Source organism: Mauremys mutica, chromosome 18, assembly GCF_020497125.1.
Source record: "Mauremys mutica isolate MM-2020 ecotype Southern chromosome 18, ASM2049712v1, whole genome shotgun sequence".
In the NCBI taxonomy this organism is placed as follows: Eukaryota; Metazoa; Chordata; order Testudines; family Geoemydidae; genus Mauremys; species Mauremys mutica.
The window spans coordinates 11836585-11855428 of NC_059089.1; the positions used below are offsets into that span (position 1 = coordinate 11836585).

At 51.2% G+C, this 18844-nt stretch overlaps 1 protein-coding gene across 2 annotated transcripts in view; it reads left to right on the forward strand.

Annotated features, from left to right (window-relative positions):
- Nucleotides 1-10012, forward strand: part of STXBP1 (syntaxin binding protein 1) — a 60882-nt gene extending 50870 nt beyond the window's left edge. For both annotated transcript variants that reach the window (XM_044992583.1, XM_044992584.1), the window contains one exon: nucleotides 7745-10012. Coding sequence is in view for 1 of the 2 variants with exons in the window: in XM_044992584.1 (XP_044848519.1) it covers nucleotides 7745-7827 (83 nt within the window). In the remaining variant the exon portion in view is untranslated. The remainder of the gene's footprint in view (nucleotides 1-7744) is intronic.
- The last annotated feature ends 8832 nt before the right edge of the window (nucleotides 10013-18844 follow it).

Below are 18844 nucleotides of genomic sequence, written 5' to 3' on the forward strand. Positions count from 1 at the left end.
AGAAAAGAAACTCTTCCACTCGGAAGGGTTTTCTTTGATTCTTCCGTCACTCTTTTTTCTTTAGTTATTATTATTTCTACTCTTTTTATTTTTCCGTTTGTTTTTTTGGTTCTTTGATGAGAAAATGCTTGCAGTTCTTACTACCGATTTGACAATGTGTCCAGCGCCGCCTCCATTAACCCTATACCATGAATCTCTTTTGGGCCAGAACTTGCCGGCATCCTCATGCCATTAATTACCCATTCCGTAGTCATAGAGATGCAGGTGGCAATGGTTCGCTGGCCTTCACTTGACTGGAGAGACGCTTACAGCTGGGTGGGGAAAGGGCATGAGGTGGACGCGTGTTTCGCAGACCGTCAGTGCGTGTGCATGGATTCCCAGTCTGAGTTAGGCCTAGACGGCACATGCATGGATGTGGAGCATGGGCTGAGCAATGTCCCCTACGTTGGCTCCAGGGAGGACATGTATAGCAGATCGGGTGTTAGGACAAACCATGGTTTCCGGGTGGCAGGGGCCACATAGACTCCTTGTAGCATTCAACAACAGCGTGACATGACTGCTGGATAATAATCACTGCCGTACATCAGGTGACTGTCCCCGTCTTTCTCCCATCCCCTCCACAGGGGAAAGTTGAGGTGGTGCCATAGCCTATTGCATGCAGCTTTCTCCATCAGGGACTATTTCAATCCGCTAGTGCTAGGATCTGGATCGGGGGGGGGGGGATCTGGATGCACAGGGGTTTGTTGGGGGGTTCTGGGTGCAACGGTAATGGGACTCTGCAGGGGGTCCAGGTGAAGGTGGTTGGAGTTCAGTGGGGGGTGTCTGGGGGGGACAGAGCTTGGCAGGGGGGTCTGGATGCGGGTTCAGTGGGGTGGGGATCCAGGTGCAGCTGGTTGGGGCTTAGTGGGGTGGGGATCTGGGTGACTCGCTGGGGTGGTTCAGGTGCAGGGGAAGTGGGGCTCAGCAGGAGGGTCTGGGTATGATGGGGGGGTCTGGATGCACAGGGGTTGTGCGGATGGGGGAGCAGCTCCATGTACAGTGATCCCTCCCCCTGCAGCTGAGAAGTGTTGGGTGTGTGTGTGGGGGGGGAGTTTTCAGAGCTTCCTGCAATCTTGGGAGAAATCTGGGGGTGAGTCTGAGCTAGCCCTGGATGCTGTGCAGGGCAAGAAGAAGTCCTGTCCTCCCCAGCCCAGCCAGGACTAGCAGCTGAGTCCAGCACAGGGTAGGAGCCACCAGCCGGGTCTCCTCAGTCCCACCCCCTACCCCACAGTGATTTACCTCTCTGCCAGCTGCCCTAGGCACCCAAAACATACCGCTGGGGAGGGTCACAGGACTGCTCTTGTGGCTTCTCGTTGCTTCCCTGTCAGAAAGTCATTTTTCTGCAGGGAAGCAACGAAATCTGTGGGAGACATGAATTCTGCGCATGCGCAGTGGTGCAGATTTCCCCCAGGAGTAATAGATGAGGAAAGAATGAAAGTAGTAGGGGAAAGAATCTTAAAGGACCCTCCGTGCATGTGAGTAGAGCAGCACCAGATGGCGCTGACCTGTTTTCTAAAGGGGATGTGACATTGTCTCCCCACTCCCGGAAATGCTCCAAGTGCCTCGGTTTATTGGAAGCAGCCGGTGAAGGATCAGGTGGCTGATGCAGATGTGGCTGGATGCTAATTATTCCTGCCTCTTGCCAGCGAGGTCCTCCTGTCGGCTCCCATCAGCCAAACGCTCGTGTCACTGCGCTGCCCCTCTGAGCTGCAGGGCAGAGGCAACGCGCCTCTGCCATTGCCAGCACTGCCTGCCCTCCATGTCTGTCGCCCCATCCAGTACCTGCTAGGGATTGTCAGTGTGCTTAGCAAGGCGGCCAGGAGCCCAAGGGCTCCCCTGTAGTTTTGTTTAAAGTGGATCCGCTTGCGGGCCACTCTCACCATCTGAACCCAGAGCTGTGGCCTACAGAGCTCACAAGTCCTTTCAGGCACTGTCCCAACTTGAAGCCAAGCAGCCACTGTATTAAAGGGCCACTGTCCATGGCCAGAGGTTGGGTGCAAGTGTCATTCTGGTGCAAGGGAGAGAATTGGCTTAATTGGCTTTACCAGACCATATGTTGGCATCCAGGCTAATATTCCTTCAGTGCAAAGTCTTTTGGTTCAGATTTAAGCATCAACTCCGCCCCCTGCAAAGTTTACCAGGCCAAAGCATTTGAGGAGGCACGTTTGCTGCACAAATGCACAGCATGACTCTAAATACATTTGCGTTGAAAAGCATCCATAGCAACGACATCTCGTCTGCCTCCCGGGGCTGCTCACCCGGCATGCACTCGAGCTGCCAGCCTGACTCAGGGGTCCCTGCTTATCACACACGCATGCCCCATCCGGTCTGCAGTCAGTCAAGAGATGGGGAAGAGACGTGCTCGGTAGTGCCAAAATGTCTGTGCTGCACTGTTCAGGACCCGCTGCTCGAACAGTGCTCTGGGGGCTTGAGCTCCGCTTTTACAGGATGCAAACAGCAAAAGCATTGTTAAAAGCGAGGAGGTTCTTCCAGCCGATCTTAAGTACCCTAGTGGGAGTTTAGCATCGATGCTGGTGGCATGCAGATTGCTGGCAGGTAGCACAGGGGTTGGTGCCACAGATAGTTTATTTCTTTCAGGGGGTGGGTGGCCCCGTCCTTCGTATAGTGTGGTGCCCAGGAAGCGCAGGACCATTACGTCCATGCAGAGCGCCATTGGCAGAGTCATGGTCAGGGCCGGTGCAATCATTTAGGCGACCTAGGGTGCTAGGATTTGGGGGGCGGCATTTTCTTCGGCAGTGACCACAGCGGCCGGATCTTCGGCCACCCCGGTCGCCACCGGCATTTAGGCAGAGGGAGCTGGGGCAGGGGGGGCGCGGGGAGGGCAGCCTGCAGCAAGTAAGGGGGTGTGTGTGGCACACAGAGGCACTCCCTGCCCCACCTCCTCCCCGAGCACACCGTGGCTGCTTCACTTCTCCCGCCTCTCAGGCTTGCGGCGCCAATCAGCTTGGGGTGGCGGAGGGTGAGACGTGGGGAGCTGCCACAGGGGGGCGCCTCAGGGCGGAGTGGGGAAGCTGCTGCGGGAGGGGGGGCGCCTCAGGGCAGGGGCTCGGGGACGGGGGAGGGCGCAAGCTGGAAGTTTCGCCTAGGGTGCGAAACATCCTTGCACCAGCCCTGGTCATGGCTAGAACCCGGGTCATTTGTGGTACTGAACATCCCCATCCAGATTCCTGACCAGGATTTTAGAACAACTACGGAAGAGGTTGCTCCCAGAGACCCCAGCCCAAGTTTTTATAAGGCAGGCTGGGATAGGACTTTGGGATTTACCCAGCGCAGTGCAGATTGCCACTCAGCACGGACAGGAGTAATAAAACGCATAGGCACGGTATCTCCTTGTTGCGCGCCTCGTCACTTGGACCGTAACACCTGACTCCCAGTGCCATGGTCTAACTGCTAGACTGGTTCTCAGCCCGGGGTACGTGTACCCCTGGGGGTACTCAGAGCTCTTCCAGGGCAACTTATCTCACTATCCATCAACTTATCTAGAGATTTGCCTAGTTTTATAACAGGCGACGTGACAAGCACTAGCGAAGTCAGAACAAACTAAAATTTCATACAGACACTGACTTGTTTATACTGCTCTGTGTGCTATACACTGAGATGTAAGTACAGTATTTATATTCCGATTGATTTGTTTTATAATTACATGGTAAAAATGAGACAGTCAGCAATGGTTCAGTAACAGTGCGCTGGGGGACACGTGTATTTTTATGTCTGATTTTTGTAAGCAAGTTGTTTTTAAATGAGGTGAAACTTGGGGGTTTGCAAGACAACTCAGACTCCCGGAACGGGGAGCAGTAGGCCGGACCGGTTGAGAACCACTAGACTACACAGCCTTGCAGTTAGACCACAGGCCTGTGAGTCAGGAAATCTAAATTCTGGTCCTGAGTCTGCCACAGTAGTGGTAAGACCTTGAGCAGATCATCCTGCCCCTCTCTATGCTGCAGTTTTCTCAGCTGTAAAATGGGGATAATGGCCCCGAGCCTTCAGGGGGTTTAGGCACCTGCCCCCCATTGATTTCACCGCTGCAAGGCAGGGACAGAAGAGAAGAGAGAAAAGCTCTCACATGTAGCAGCATTTCTTCCCAAATGCTTCAGGAGTCACTTAGGCCCAGATCCTGAATTGTATTTAGGAGCCTAACTCCCATTGACGTCAGTGTAGGCACCTAACTACCCTTAGGGATGTGAGTCAGTGATATTTACCTTCCTTTGTGAAATGGCTTGAGCTCTCCAGATGAAAAGCTGTATAAAAGCGCCGCCTATTTTAACAGTGCTGCCAACTTTCACAGTATTTGCTGTTTTACTTAAAGCCCCAGCTCCAGGAGTCATGTGATTAAACGAGACTCTCGTATTTCATCTTTGTCTTTTAAAGTAAGTTTCTAGCCAGCCTGGTTTCAGAGAAAAGCTTGAAAACACAAGCCCCTAAGGCCTCAGAAACTGGAAGGCAACTAAAAGGAACCCAGAAAGCTTATGACTGTGTAAAATCTCATAATGTTTGCCGCCTGACTCATGATTTCTGAATGCTTTGGGATGGCAATGCTGTGTTATCACATACAGGGACCGATGGGTTCTTCAGGCCCCTAGGACTTTTTTTGTAGCAGACCATTTTCTTGGGATCGATGTGATGAAGGTGCCAATTCCAGTAACGGGAGGGCTGCTCTCATCAGGAAGCGCTCCAGCATCTTGCCAGTCATGTTTCGCTTTCTCCAAGAGAGCAGCTCGGCCTGCTGAGCACAGGGTTGGCAGACTCAGGTGTGAAAAACAAGTCAATCCTGACGGGCGGCTTCCTTCCAGTGATGGCTTTATCTCCGGTGCTTTACAAGCAATATGGGAAGGAGTCTGCGGGGGAGAGGCCAGGGGGCTCCCTAATGCCATGTACCCCAGAAGGAAATAGAGCAGATCTGCTGGGGGGAGGGGGCGGCTGGGATTTGCCCAGGCTCTCCCCCCCCCCCCCCGCGGTATACGAGCTGCTGTCCATATTGCAGGGAGCAGGGCTAAAGCGACAGAGTGACAGGACCTTCTTTCTCCCCCATCCCCTGCTTTCTTGCCTTATGCAAGAGAAACTCGCGGTGCTCTATCGCTGAGGCTTGAGACGAGGGGCCGTGTCTGTGGGGCAAACCTGGTGCGGATGAGGATGAACCAAATCGCCACGCCCCTGTCCCCTCTCTCCACCCTGCAGTGAGAGCATTCTGGAGAGCAGCCAAGCGTGGGGACCCGTGAGCCCAAATCTGGATGCAGCCCTCTGCATCACCCAAGTGTTTTGGATACACTGTGCACCCTCGTTTGCCCACCGCTGACGTGAGCCAGAGTAGAGGGGGGTAGTAACGTGGCTTAACTCCTCCAATGAAACGAGTCGGATGAGGCGCCTCCTACTCCCTGGTGCGCATCACAAAACCACATAAGAACATAAGTGATCTCTCTCCTGCCATCCGTCTCCATCTCTGACAAACAGAGGCTAGGGACCCCATTCCTTACCCATCCTGGCTAATAGCCATTAATGGACTTAACCTCCATGAATTTATCCAGTTCTCTTTTAAATCCTGTTATAGGCCTAGTCTTCCCAACCGCCTCAGGCAAGGAGTTCCACAAGTTGATTGCGCTGTGTGAAGAACTTCCTTTTATTTGTTTTAAACCTGCTGCCCATCAATTTCATTTGGTGACCCCTAGTTCTTATATGATGGGAACCACCAGACGTAGTTGGGTAAGGCGCGCAGTCGGGAGAGTCCCCGGGGTGCATGCCAGCGTTCCCTTATTTCAAGGAAAGGACATTATAAAGAACAGGAGCTGCATGAAGATGGTTACTACACGGCAGTCCAACCCACAGCCCCAGGAGGCAATGTACGCTGAGCCGGAGTGGGTTTGTCTGTGCCTTAGGCAGGGGCCGGGAGTCATTGCACTGGGCTGGGTTGGGTTCCCTGTATAAATACTCTGAGGTGGGAGCGATCAGGGGCCTGTTTCTGGTTTCCTGTACAGCAGGGTGACGGGGGAATAATTGACCTCAGTGGAGTTACCTGGGTGTAAAATCAGCGGCAGTGAAACCAGGATCTGGCCCCCGACGACGCAGGCTGGCAAGCCCTGTTTGTGAAAGCGCGGCGCTAGGATCCCCGTCACTGCCCCCGGGGAGTGGAGCAGTAGATTAGAGCGTCATGCGACTCTGCAACCTGACCAGGGGGGCGGAACCGGGGGGGGGGTGTTGTGCATCGCCCCCGCGTAACCTTGCGCACATGTGGGGAGGGGGGGGAGGGATGTTGATGCTGCGGCTGTCTGCTTGGCCATACCATGTCTTAGCCTGGTGACTGGCATGGCCAGGGACTGAGCTGTGTGGACGCTGAATGGGTGAGGGAGAGTCAGGAGAGGTTCCTGTTGCAGTGACCAGCTCCTAGTTTCAGAGGGCAACTTGCGAGGGCTCCCCATTCCCGTTCCCTGCTCCTTCTCTTCTCTGGCCTGTTCCAGCATCTCCTGTCGCTGCATCCAGTGAGTGCCTGGCACCTCCGGCAGCCTCTTTACCCAAGGGTGCCGTTCGCTGCTGGCAAAAGGAACCAGCCCCACCGACACACCTTGATTTCCTCCCTTATGTAGGGATGCAGACACAGCCCGGGGCTGGAGGTTCCTCGGCCTGCCTGTATAAGTCTAGCTTCCGGTGACCTCCCTCCCTTTCTCCTCCGCGCCTCTTCTCCATCTTTCAAGAGAGGCACATTTTCAAGTGCTGATGACTTTCCATTTGGTTCTCTTCTCCCGCCCGAGATGGCGGCGGCCGTGGTGGCGGTAGTGTCTTTCCCCGAAGGCCACCGCTGCATGTGCAGTCCTCATGCGCCACACACCACCCTGGCCGCTCCATGCACTCAACGCCGTTCTGTTGACGCGCAGTCCGTGTCCCCACCACACGTTCCATGCCTCATTCTGTTGCTGCACCTAGTTCTCTTGCTGCAAGGCCTCCATATATTTCTTTTTCTTTCCTTTATTGTTTTCTGCAATACAAACACTCTTAATGCCATAGGCTTCCATTTTTGCAAGCATTTCCAATAACGTACCGGGCTGTCTATGCAAGGTAAGGCCTCAGGTATCAGAGTTGGCCTCCGCTCGCCTGGCCAAGGCAGTGACCATCGTTGGGGAGGGAGGGCAGGTTCAGTGGCAGGGGGATGCCCTCTGGGTGGGGCGGGGGGCACACATGCTGCTCGCACACAATGCCTGCTCTCTCTCTCGCTGCCCCTCGCTTCCAGAGCAGTAGCGCGCATGATGCGCGCTCTACACCCGGAGCAGTCCGGCTGTGTTAGCGAACGCCCGCCAGGCCCTGTCGTCCCCCTAGCCCTGCTATAGACATGAGCAGTTGGGGCCACCCTTACGGGAGCGAGGGGGGCTCTGCCACCAAGCCGCACGCCTCTTTCTCCAGCAGCCGAACGAGGTGTGGACAGACGCTCAGCTGCGAGGGCGCACCCCACCATGCTCAGCCTGGCCATACCAAAGCCCTCCCAGGGGAAGTTCATTCCCTCTCAAGCACCCGAAACACCGACCTTAACTTTGCCTCTGGCCAACCACATGTGCTGCCTCGGCTGTCACTATGTGGGGGAGTAGGGCCGCCCCGGCCCTTTCTTAGATGGGGTGCACAGGCTGGACCGCAGCACGACCGCTGCCGAACTGACCCTTCAGAGCGCTAACGATCTTCCCGTCCTTCCCTCTGCCTCCCACAGGGTCCACTCACATCCTCACCCCGCAGAAACTGCTGGACACGCTGAAGAAACTGAATAAAACAGATGAAGAAACCAGCAGTTAAAACAAAACAAAGCAAACGAAACGACGACGACTCCACCTCCCTGGCTTATGGCAGTCCTCCCATTGGCTGTCCCGCTAAACCTTACTTTGCTGACCTCTGGCTCCATCTCCCATCCCCAACCCAGAGCTTTCTCCCTGTTCTTGTTTCTAGAAACCTGTCCACCCCCCACACCACTTGCCCCTCATTTTAAGCAAAAGTCTTTGTGTTGGGGAGTGGGGTGGGGGGCAGGGAAGCAGACACAAAATGCATTGTGTTAAAAAAAAACAACAACCCGAAAAGCAAAAATATTTATTCTCTATGTATGTATCCCAAACCCCCAGCCCAAACGCATTTTCAAATAACCCATTCATGCATCGCTAGAGAAGAATTTTCCACGTGTTTTTCCAGGCTGGATGGATGCACATGAATTATTTACAGCTATGTGATCTTGTACCTAACCCAGATGCAAACACAACTGCTCCATGTAGGGATTTGCTTGAATAGGGACGTGGTAGAGTTCTTTCCGTTACTGCTGTCATTGGGGGGTTTTTTCCAGTTTTTTTTTGGGGGGGGGGAGAGAAGGGGGTGTATGTGATTCTTAAAGGTGTAGTTATTTTGTGTTTCATGAAGGAATATGTTAAATTGGGGATTACCCATGATTCCGGCAAACCAGTCCCCAAATCTTCTGAGGCATCCTCTGCTGACAGATGTTGAGCAGCCCTCCCCTCTCCCCGAGCAAGGTTCAGGTGAGCACACCTGGACAGCTCAATCCGATTGCTGCTGGAGGGGTGACCTCTGGCTTTGCATGTGTCGGTGGGGCTTCTGAGAACAGCCAGTCAGGACTTTGTCTGGGAGGCGGGGGTACGATGTGCACTTCCCAATCAGCTCGTTGGGCTATCTAGTCTGGTAGCCGGACTCGGAAGGTGGCCAATGCTTGATGTTTCAGAGGCAGGGGTAAAAGCCAAACAGTGCACTGCGCTAATTGCGGGCGAGTCGGGGGCAGAGCTGGGGGGAAACGGCCGAGCTCCGTTCAGTGATTAGGCGGTTGTGGCCAGAAACTAGCCTCCCCCCGTTTTAAATTGCAATCCTAGAGCTATTTTGCGGGCAGAAAGAAGGGACATTTTAGCACGATCTTTCACCACAAAATAATGCCCCCTAGAGGGCAGAGCCAGAACCTGCAGGGTGCCCAGACATCCCTTGCAATACTATACTGCAGCCCATCCGCATCCTTTCTCAAATGGTTCAACCCTTTTCCTACCCAGCCTCAGTTTGGCATATTCCTTAAAGGAAATATATATATATATATAGGGACATATTTTTTTTTAATGTGTACGGTCAAAAAAAATCTCTCTTTGCTTGCAAAAAAATGAATGAAACCAAGGCCGTTTATATCTCCGCATTGAACTTAAGTTAAAAAAAAAAAAAGCTCGAGGCCGTCACCGCCTCGGTTTCCTCTTGAGATTCCCTTCCGCAGTGACCCTAGTAGCGCCTCCACCGTTCGTTTCTGCTGTTGTCGTCCAGTAGTAAAATGTTCATGACTGTGGTAATTGCCCAAACTCTCCCACCCCGGCCTCCCCGCATCCCTCTCTCCCAGCGGACTGTGTGTATATTAGTTACGGTGTCTCGTGTTGTTCTTACAAGCTTGGCGTATAGTGGTTAAACTAGACCTTGTTACTTTTCTTTAAGTTATTTCCTCTTCCTTTCTCCCACTACCTCTGCACTGCGATAGTTTAGGGGTCCTTTCCCCCCCCAACAAGGAATTGAACTCCCCTCCCTCCTCCCACCCTGCCCTTCCCAAATAGACCTCTCGGTTTCATAGGTGTTTCAACTTTTCCCTTGTCATCGCCCCTGTTCCTGGCCCATAACACTAGATAAGGGCAAAGTCTGTAAACATTTGCACTGATATTTGTTACTTATTCCTTGCCCCGTCCCCTCCTTTTGAATTTTTTTTTTAAATTAGCGTTGTACCTGATTCAGGATCTTGTCTGTTGGACATTTACTGCTTTCTTCTGTTACAGTTATTTATATAAACAAATAATTGATCAAAAAGGAAACATTTTAAAAGCATCTTGTCTTGGAACTTGTTTACCTAGAAACTTACTGGAATCTAAGTGTTTGAAAAGTGTTGAAGCACAAACATCTATCATCTCTGTATATCTGTTCTTCTGTACGAAAGCACTCGAGTCAATAAATAAATACGCTCCCATACATGGTGCACAAGGCTGCCTAGTGGGTCTTCTGTGGGGAGTGGGAAGGAAGGTTGGTTAGAACATTAAGAGAGGCCCCCTCCAAGCCCCATGCTCGGAAACAGATCTGGTTGCAAAACAGAGGCTGGAAAATATTGCACCTTTTTTTTTTGTTCATTCCCCCCCCCCCTTTTTTTGGAGGTTGAAATTTTGATCCACTTTCATCAATTTCAATGAATCCACAGCCATTAAAAAAAATAGGTAAAAATTTCACAGACGTCATCAATCCCCCCAGACCTGAAGAAGAATCATAGAATCTCAGGGTTGGAAGGGACCTCAGGAGGTCATCTAGTCCAACCCCCTGCTCAAAGCAGGACCAATCCCCAACTAAATCATCCCAGCCAGGGCTTTGTCAAGCCTGGTCTTAAAAACCTCTAAGGAAGGAGATTCCACCACCTCCCTAGGTAACCCAGTCCAGTGCTTCACCACCCTCCAGGTGAAAAAGTTTTTCCTAATATCCATGTACCACCAAAGCTTGTCTCTCTCACCAGGAGAAGTTTGTCCAATAAAATATATGACCTCACCCCCTTGTCTCTTTAACATCCTGGGATCGACATGGCTACAACACTGCACCCATCAGTTCCCCCTCTCGCCCCAGCCCACCTCCTGACTCCCCATTTGTCTGTGAAAGTCAAAATGTTGACCAAATAACATGGAGCCTTGCAGCAGCTCGACGCTTTGCAGAATTTTCTGCTAGGAGTGGAGGATTGGCCACACTGGGTAAGACCCATCGCAGCTAGTACCCAGCCCCCAATCAATGCTTTATTAATAAAATAATAATAATAATAATAATAATAATACCTTGCTCTTTTATAGGGCCTTGCCTCAATAGATCTCAAAGTGCTGCATGAGGGAGGTCAGTATCAGGTGGGGAAACGGGAACAGAGGGACCGTGACCTGCCAAGGTCACCCAGCAGGCCAGCGGCCATCCGAGCCTAGAATCTATGTCCCCTGAGTCGCAGCCCAGTGCTCTAGCCACTAGGTCACACTGCCTTGCCTTCCCATAAGGACACTGAGCCTTTGTTACAGTGCCGAATGTCTGGTAGGGACTGGAGGACAAATTTCTTCCGCTTCCTGCGGAGAAAGAGCAACTGACAGAACTGTGCAGCGGCTGAGTTGTGAGGAGCCCATTTGTTGCAACGGGGCTGGGGATGCCTCCCTGGGGTGGGGAATGTGGTGGTGTTTCTTCCCCCTCCCCAGTCTGCTTCCCTCCCCTCAATCTCCCCTCGCAACACTCATTGTGCTCATCTGCACATGCCCAGAGACCTGGCGCCAGTCTCCACAGAGGGGGCGGAGTGGGCAGCTGGGAAGCTCAGAGGGGTCTCGGCAGGGGTTCTGGGGCAGGGGGATGCTTGCGGTAGCTGGGAGCAATGAGGTTGAGCATCTGAAGGAACAGGGCCTACAACCAGTACTGGGGTCCCTCCAACAGGGGCTGCTGGTGCTGCCACTGGCCGGCTCTGAGCTAGCAGGGAGAGCCGTGAAACGGACGGCAGGGGGCCTTCGAGCTGCCCGTTCAGCTGGCACGACAGCGGCACCGGTCCCCGTGGCAGCGCAATGGCCAGGTAATGGCTGCTGTGTGCTCGGGTGTGGGAGAGCAGGTGGGCAGGTGTGACGGGCGTGTCAAATGCCACGCCTGACACTGGGTCCAGGCCAACACTCGGAGATACCCTGTGCACCGCTAGCATGCAGCCCACACGGCGTTAGTCATTACGCTCCTGATAAAGTCATTGGGAGCTTTGCTGAATTCATCAGGCTCGTGCCCTCTGCTATTTACAACGGAGGCTGGCTACATCCCTCGCAGAAAGGACACTGCAGTAAGCACACAGCTGAAATCAGTTTCCTCACCTCGAGTAACCCCCACCCCGCCCCCGACACACACACACACTCAGGGGCACTGGGCTCCAGGCACAGGTTTGTTTGATAAAGAGCATTACCGTGTTTGCTGCGGGAAAGACTCAGGGGTAAAAGTAACTTACAGGACTTACCGGGTATGCCGGAGTCCTGAGCAGGGGCGGGGGCGTGGCCTCAACAGGAAGAGGCGGGGCCTTCCAAGATTTAAAGGTCCTGGGGCTCCCGCTGTGGCTGGGAGCCCCAGGGCCTTTAAATCACCCCGGAGCTACCAGCTGCAGAGGCGGCTGGGAACCCCGGGGCGAATTAAAGGGCCCAGGGCTGCAGCTGCTGCGGAGCTCCGGGCCCTTTACATCACTGTGGGAGCCTGGCTGCTGGAGCTCCGGTGGTGATTTAAAGGGCCCGGGGCTCCCTGCAGCGGCCGGAGCTCCAGGCCGTTTAAATGCAGGAGCCCGGCTGCTGGAGCTCTGGTGGCGATTTAAAGGGCCTGGGGCTCCCCGCAGTGGCCGGAGCTCTTAGCCCTTTAAATCACCGCCACAGAAGCCGGTCCAGGCCAGCATGGTGCTCTGGCTCTTGCCGTATGCCGTACAGGACCGGACCGGCTTCCTTTCACCTCTGGAAAGAGTTAAAGTGTTTGCACACTTGGTGCGTTTGATGCACAGAGTGGGAACAGCAGAGATCGTGGAAACAAACCTTGAGCGTGTCTCAGTAGCCGTTCCAGAGCTCCCCAGGGCAGAGCTGTTATGTGGCGACTCCCAGGGCCTGGTAAGGCTTATGTCTCTGCACACACGATCCGCTAGAGGGCTCCCCACGCCACCTTCCTGCCTGTCCTCTGCGCTGCGGTGAGGCCAGTTCATCTTCTTAGAGCTGGTTGGAAAAATTGATAAACAAATTTTTGATTAGAAAATGTAAGGCAAATTTTGCCATTTCCTCCGCCTCCCTGTCCCATTTTCCAGCCAATTCCCTATGGTTTAACAGGCAGAAGGGCCTGGAGGATCAACACACACTGGGGTTGTGGTAGTTTATGATCCGAGATGAGGTCAGGATGGGCTTAGCTGCTAATACAAGCCCCAGGTGCTGGCGGGAGGGATCTGTGGAATCTTTCCAGCTGTACGATAGAGACTGGACGCCTTGGCCACGTGCTGCAGAATTAGGCCCTTTTATCTGTTAGCCGTGTTCCCCTAATGTGCTGAGGTGCTGGTGTGCCCCAGGCAAGCACCCAGGCAGACGAGCAGGATATTGGTCCAGACTGAGGGAATCATAGTGCAAGCAGGGCCTGGCAGCGTAGCCATCGTGCCTGCACATTTCAAGGTATTGGCAGAGCTGGTGGAGGCCTCACACCACCCTTGCAGCTCTCCTAATGTGCGATGAGACCAAGGGACATTGCCACCCCATGCTCTCAGCATCCATAAACCTCTGAGTGCCAGAAGCTGGGACTGGCCCACAGGAGATGGATCACTCACTCATTGCCCTGTTCTGTTCATTCCCTCTGAAGCACCTGGCACCAACCACTATTGGAAGATGGGATATTGGTCTGGATGGACCATTGGTCCGACCCAGCGTGACCATTTTCAGGTTCTTCTGCCACAGCTGCATAGGGGAAACTTCCATAGCTCTTGGCTGCCCCACATTTCCAGGCATTGCTATCGTTGGGTTACAGTCAAAACAGACCATATCCTGCCTCTCCTGAACATCTGCAGGTTTCTATGCTCTCAGCGACCTCTGGATAATCAGAGTGGCCTGGTGGCCTTTTCCATCCCTTTATCTCAAGGGAGCATGGTTAGTTTTGAAATGGTGGATGCATGGAGGATGTTGGGAGTGATGGAAAAGCCTGCACCAGAGTACATCCAATCCCATTCAGGAACCTATATACCATAGGCTTGCCTTTGCTTGCGCTGTCTCTTTAAGAGATACCAGCCTTGCAAAGGTGACTGGGTGGCTGATTCTGATCTCAGCAGCAATGGGGAGAATTGGAACAAATCAAGAATGGCCCCTTGACCCACAATCAGGAGTTGGAAGCAAAGTAGCCTTTCCACTGGTGACTCCAAACTGAAGCTAAAGCTTGGAAGACAGATAGTGTGGTCTAGTGGGCAGGGCATGGACTGCACGCCAGATTTTCAAAAGTACTAGTGAGATTTTCAAGAACACCTAGGCAGCTACTTCCCATTGGAGTAAAGTGCCTAGATGCTTTTTTAAATCCTAGTCGGTATCTATTTGCATCCTTAAGCACCTAAATACCATGAAAAAGCTGGGCCCTTAGATTCAGGACTCCTGGGATCTATTCTCAGTTCTGCGGCTGACTTGCTGGGTGGCCTTGGCCACTTCTCCTCGCTGTGTCTCTTGTTTCCCTCCCAACCACTGTCTGTCTTAGCTATTTAGGTCTTTGGGGCAGGACTGTTTCTAACTATCTGTATGTACAGCCCCAAGCACAGTGGAGCCTCCCAGCCACTGTTGTAATATATAAGTAATAGCTAGCTGGGAAGGCTGGGTTCCCTCAAGCTCAGGGCTGTATCCAAAACACACAAGAGAGACCTGGTTTGAAAAACAAACAAATTTATTTCATTAAAAAATAGGCAATTATTTCATTACAAAATACTGTCAAATGGCTCTGCTAGTTCATTACAAAACCGGGAGATGCTGAAAACGTAACCGTCACTTCTTGTTATTGCAGTTCCTAGAATTAAATACACACACGCACTTCTTGTGTTCTCCCAGCGAGGATGCATTAATCACAGTGTCCTGGTTTCAAGAGCTCGGGGGGTTCTTGGCCACAGTACAACCAGCTTTGCGATAAGGAAACAAGGACATGTGCAAAATTCAAAGCTGTGCGTGCAATTCCTTTATAAGTCAATGGCACTGCACCCTTAAAAATCAGGCCTGAATTTGGTCCGTCAAATGGAAGCCTCTTCTAGCCGTCTTTTAAAAAAAAAACAACAAAAAACAAAAACCCACCTCACACAGAACAACTTCATTCTAAGCAAAACTTTCACATTTCAATGAGAACTGCTCAGTGAGGTGGGGCCTCTCGTTATCCCTCACTATATAGCCGAGGTTGTTGTCAGTGGGTTCCGCTGTCTATATGGACAGAGGTTCTGACACAAACACACTTTTAAGAGGTTAATCTTAAGAGACTGCCCCCAAAATATCCCCCACTGAACACAGTTCAGTTCTGCCCTCCATCTTTATTAGAAGACCAGCTGTTAAGCTACTCCCTTTTTTGTCAGCGGTTGTCTGAGATGAGTTTCACTATGCAAGCTCTGAAGCTTTATGGATCAACCACAGCTTCCCCTTGTTCCAGGACTCTGTCTGTGATGGGACATAATTTCAGGGGCTCTGTGAGGTCCCTGAGAGTGAGACCTGATAACTTGCCTTGTGCATTAAAAACAGTACCGACCTGATCATAATAATATTAAAAAAAATGAAGCAATAAATAATTTTTTAAATGGGGCACTTGGGGTAGGTCCTACATATAAACAAAGCCACAGAATCAATTCCAGAAACCCTTTACTTCATGATTTTTCTCAGATTAACCCTCTCCCCCAAGAATGTTCCGATTGAAGTCAATCGGAGTTGGGTTTTCCACAGGGATTCTGAGATATGGCCTGATGATAGATGGTTTGTGTGCACAGTTACGTTTGTGCCAGGTGAAGCATGTGTCATGGAGAGAGGTACAGACCCTCAGCAGAGATGGGGAAAGACGAGGTTATTACCTCTCACAAAGGCTAAAATGGTGACTCCTTCCGTACGCTGTAGCCCACAGGCTAAGGCCTGGGTCAAGATTTGGAAAAATAACTAGTGCTTAGGAGTGCCTTAAGTTTGGGATGTCCAGCTTGAGCCATCTGAAAGGGGGCTGATTTTTGGAGGTGCTGATAACCTGCCCTCTGATGTTCAGCCGTCTTTAAAGGGTCTCAAGTTGGGCACCAAAAATCACTAGTCACTGTTGAAAATTTTGTCTGCACGCAAGCCTGCACTGGTTTGACTAAAGGTGTGATTTTAAACCAAGGCAAGGGTGTGCATGTGTACACACCCACTCTTCTAATCGGGTTACAACTTATTGTGATTTACCTTGCACCTCTAATTTACCAATACAAGCCTGGTTCAAAATCAACGAGTGTCCACACAGTGATTTAGTTTTATCTAAAGGGGGTTCCAAAGAGGATGGAGCTCGGCTGTTCTCAGATGACAGAGCAAGGAGTAATGGTCTCAAGTTGCAGAGGGGAGGTTTAGGTTGGATATTAGGAAAAACTTTTTCACTAGCAGGGTGGTGAAGCACTGGAATGGGTTACCTAGAGAGGTGGTGGAATCTCCTTCCTTAGAGGTTTTTAAGGTCAGGCTTGACAAAGCCCTGGCTGGGATGATTTAGTTGGGGATTGATCCTTCTTTGAGCAGGGGGTTGGACTAGATACCTCCTGAGGTCCCTTCCAACCCTGATATTCTATGATTCCATGGTATTAAACCAGTGCAACATCTGTGTGCGGACAAGCCTCAAGTGACCTTAACTCCCACGCCCAGGCTCCATCCCTGGCTTTAGATGGCACTTGAGGGCCAGACAGTTCAGTGTTTAAAGTGATGGTCGAACTCTCCCTACACTGCTGATTTGGAAACTAGAGTAAGTACCACTCTTGCTGGGAGAGTTTGAATGACCCATTCAAGAAACAGCCACCCAAGCTGGAATAAGGAAAAGGCCCTGCTAGAACAGCCTTTGAGAGTTAAATCTAGTCTGTGGGCAGATTGACAGCCAGCTCCATTTTCAATTTGACAGCACGACGTACCATAGGGAGCAATGTACCTTCCCTTCAGAGATTTCCTCCTCTGTCCAAGCACGTGCTTTGATCCATGCTAGCTTGCAATAGGATACAGCCCCAACAGTACCTGTGATATATTCTCCTTCTGCAAAGCCCTGATCAAGTCCTATTATCAGATCAGCAACTGGCTGCTACTGCACGGTAGAGGGAGCCTGTTCCTACCTTTTCCAAGGAGGCTTGATTGGTTGGGTGACCCTCTGACCCAGCCCCAGTGCATATGCACCATTTGCACAGACAAGGACCATTATAGGCTGGAGAGGAATTTGCTCACCACCTCTCGCAGCTTGCAAAGCACACACACAGTGGGAACAGTTTTTAAAAAAACAATAAATTACATGTAAAAAGTGAAATGCCCTAAGGATTATGTTGAAAAAATTATATATACACACGGACACACACAACCAAAACCTGAAGAGAGAGTGATTTAGCCACTCGCCAGCTACCACAATGAGAAATGTTCCATTAAAAATATCAACATGCAAACAGGCGCTTCTTCAAGGGGATCAAACAGCTTGATATGAGCCAAACCCTAAATCTAAGTTGGCAGAAAGATCTGAGGTTTAAAGGGACAGTGTCCAATTTTGGCTCAAACTTTTTTTTTAAAGAGGGGATTTACAAACCTAGATGACAATCCTAAAATCAGACGATAGATAGAGAGAGAGAGAGAGAGAGAGAGAGAGATGGTTATTATGGGAATGGACGGACAGATGGACAGAAAGACTGACTCCTACACCCATGCAAAAACCTTACTGATGTCAATAGAGTGGCTAAAATTTTTCCATTCGAATTTTTATTCCAATGAAAAAATCAACTCCCTCCCTCCCCCCAAAAAAACCCTGAACATTTCTGAAGATGTGTGGTTGTTGTAATTTTCCAGCTTTTGAACAAGATATATTTTTTTTTGCTTAAAATTTTTCAATTATTGATCCCTCTAGCGCTTGCTTTCTTTTTGCCTTCCTCCTCTGCTTCTTCAGTGGCAACACAGAAAGAAGGAGAAAGAAACGGGGAAGAACCAAAAACTGAAATATTTCCGGCTGTAGATTTTTTCCAGTGAAAAGTGGACAAAATGTTGACATTTTTCACTAAAAAATGCAGAGAAAATGAACACTTGCGTGACACGCACTTATATATTTTTCTACCAGCTCTTGTCAAGCGGGGGTGGGGGATGGGGGCTGCACCCTAGTGGATCTGGTTGCAGGTTCGGGTCTTTATCTCCATAGAAATGGTTGTGAGAGTTCAAAATAAGTGCCAATGAAAACAAGGTTAAAACAAAAACTAACGCAGCATTGGCCAGCTCCCGGACCAGCGGCACTGGGCTAGCCCGGGAGAATCAGTGCGGGGTCCTAACTGCGCGGCTGACCTTCAAGAGGTGCTGAGCTCCTGTGACTTCTCTCAAATTCAAGGAGAAGCAGGAGTGCTCGATGCCTCTCAGGATCAGGCCTTAGAAACAGAAAATGAAACTGACCGTTTTGCTTTCTCTGTCCCCCCCAGCAAAGCCAGAAACGGCAGACAGGGAGGGAGGAGGAGAGATGATAGAGAAAGAGAAAGAGGAGAAGGTGAACAATCCTCTTGAATCCCCAGCCAAGCTGAGTTCCAGACTGCGGAAGCAAAGCTCTTTCGATTCTCCCGTCACCTCCGATGCCAACATAACACCAGCAACAACAGCCAGAGCAACAATAAAATTCCACATAAACAGCTGATCCTCCTTTGCGATGAACGTAGACATACAGAGACCTGTATCCCGTCCATCACAAGCACTCTGCGGTAACCTTTGCTGCAAAGGGAGCTCCACCCTTATTCTGATAGGGCCTACACAAAACAAGAGCGGTGCTAGAAAAGACTCGGCTTGTAAACAGAGCTTGTCCCAGCTGGGCTGTGCCACAGCAGCCCTATGACGTGGTGTATTGGGACAGAGCCACGTGGAAATGGATTGATTTAGCAATGCAAGGTGGGGTAAGGCCCTAGTGGGAATTTCTGCAAGGGCTAGGGGAGGGAACTCACAGTGCGATGGTAAGCCATTGGCCGGGGTCCATCTCCAAGCTGGCCAATGGGGAGAAGGGGAAGGGGAGTTAAAATGTTACTTAAAAGTAGAGTGCTCCCTAGGGACGAGGCCGGGGGGATTCTAAAGTGCAGGTCTCA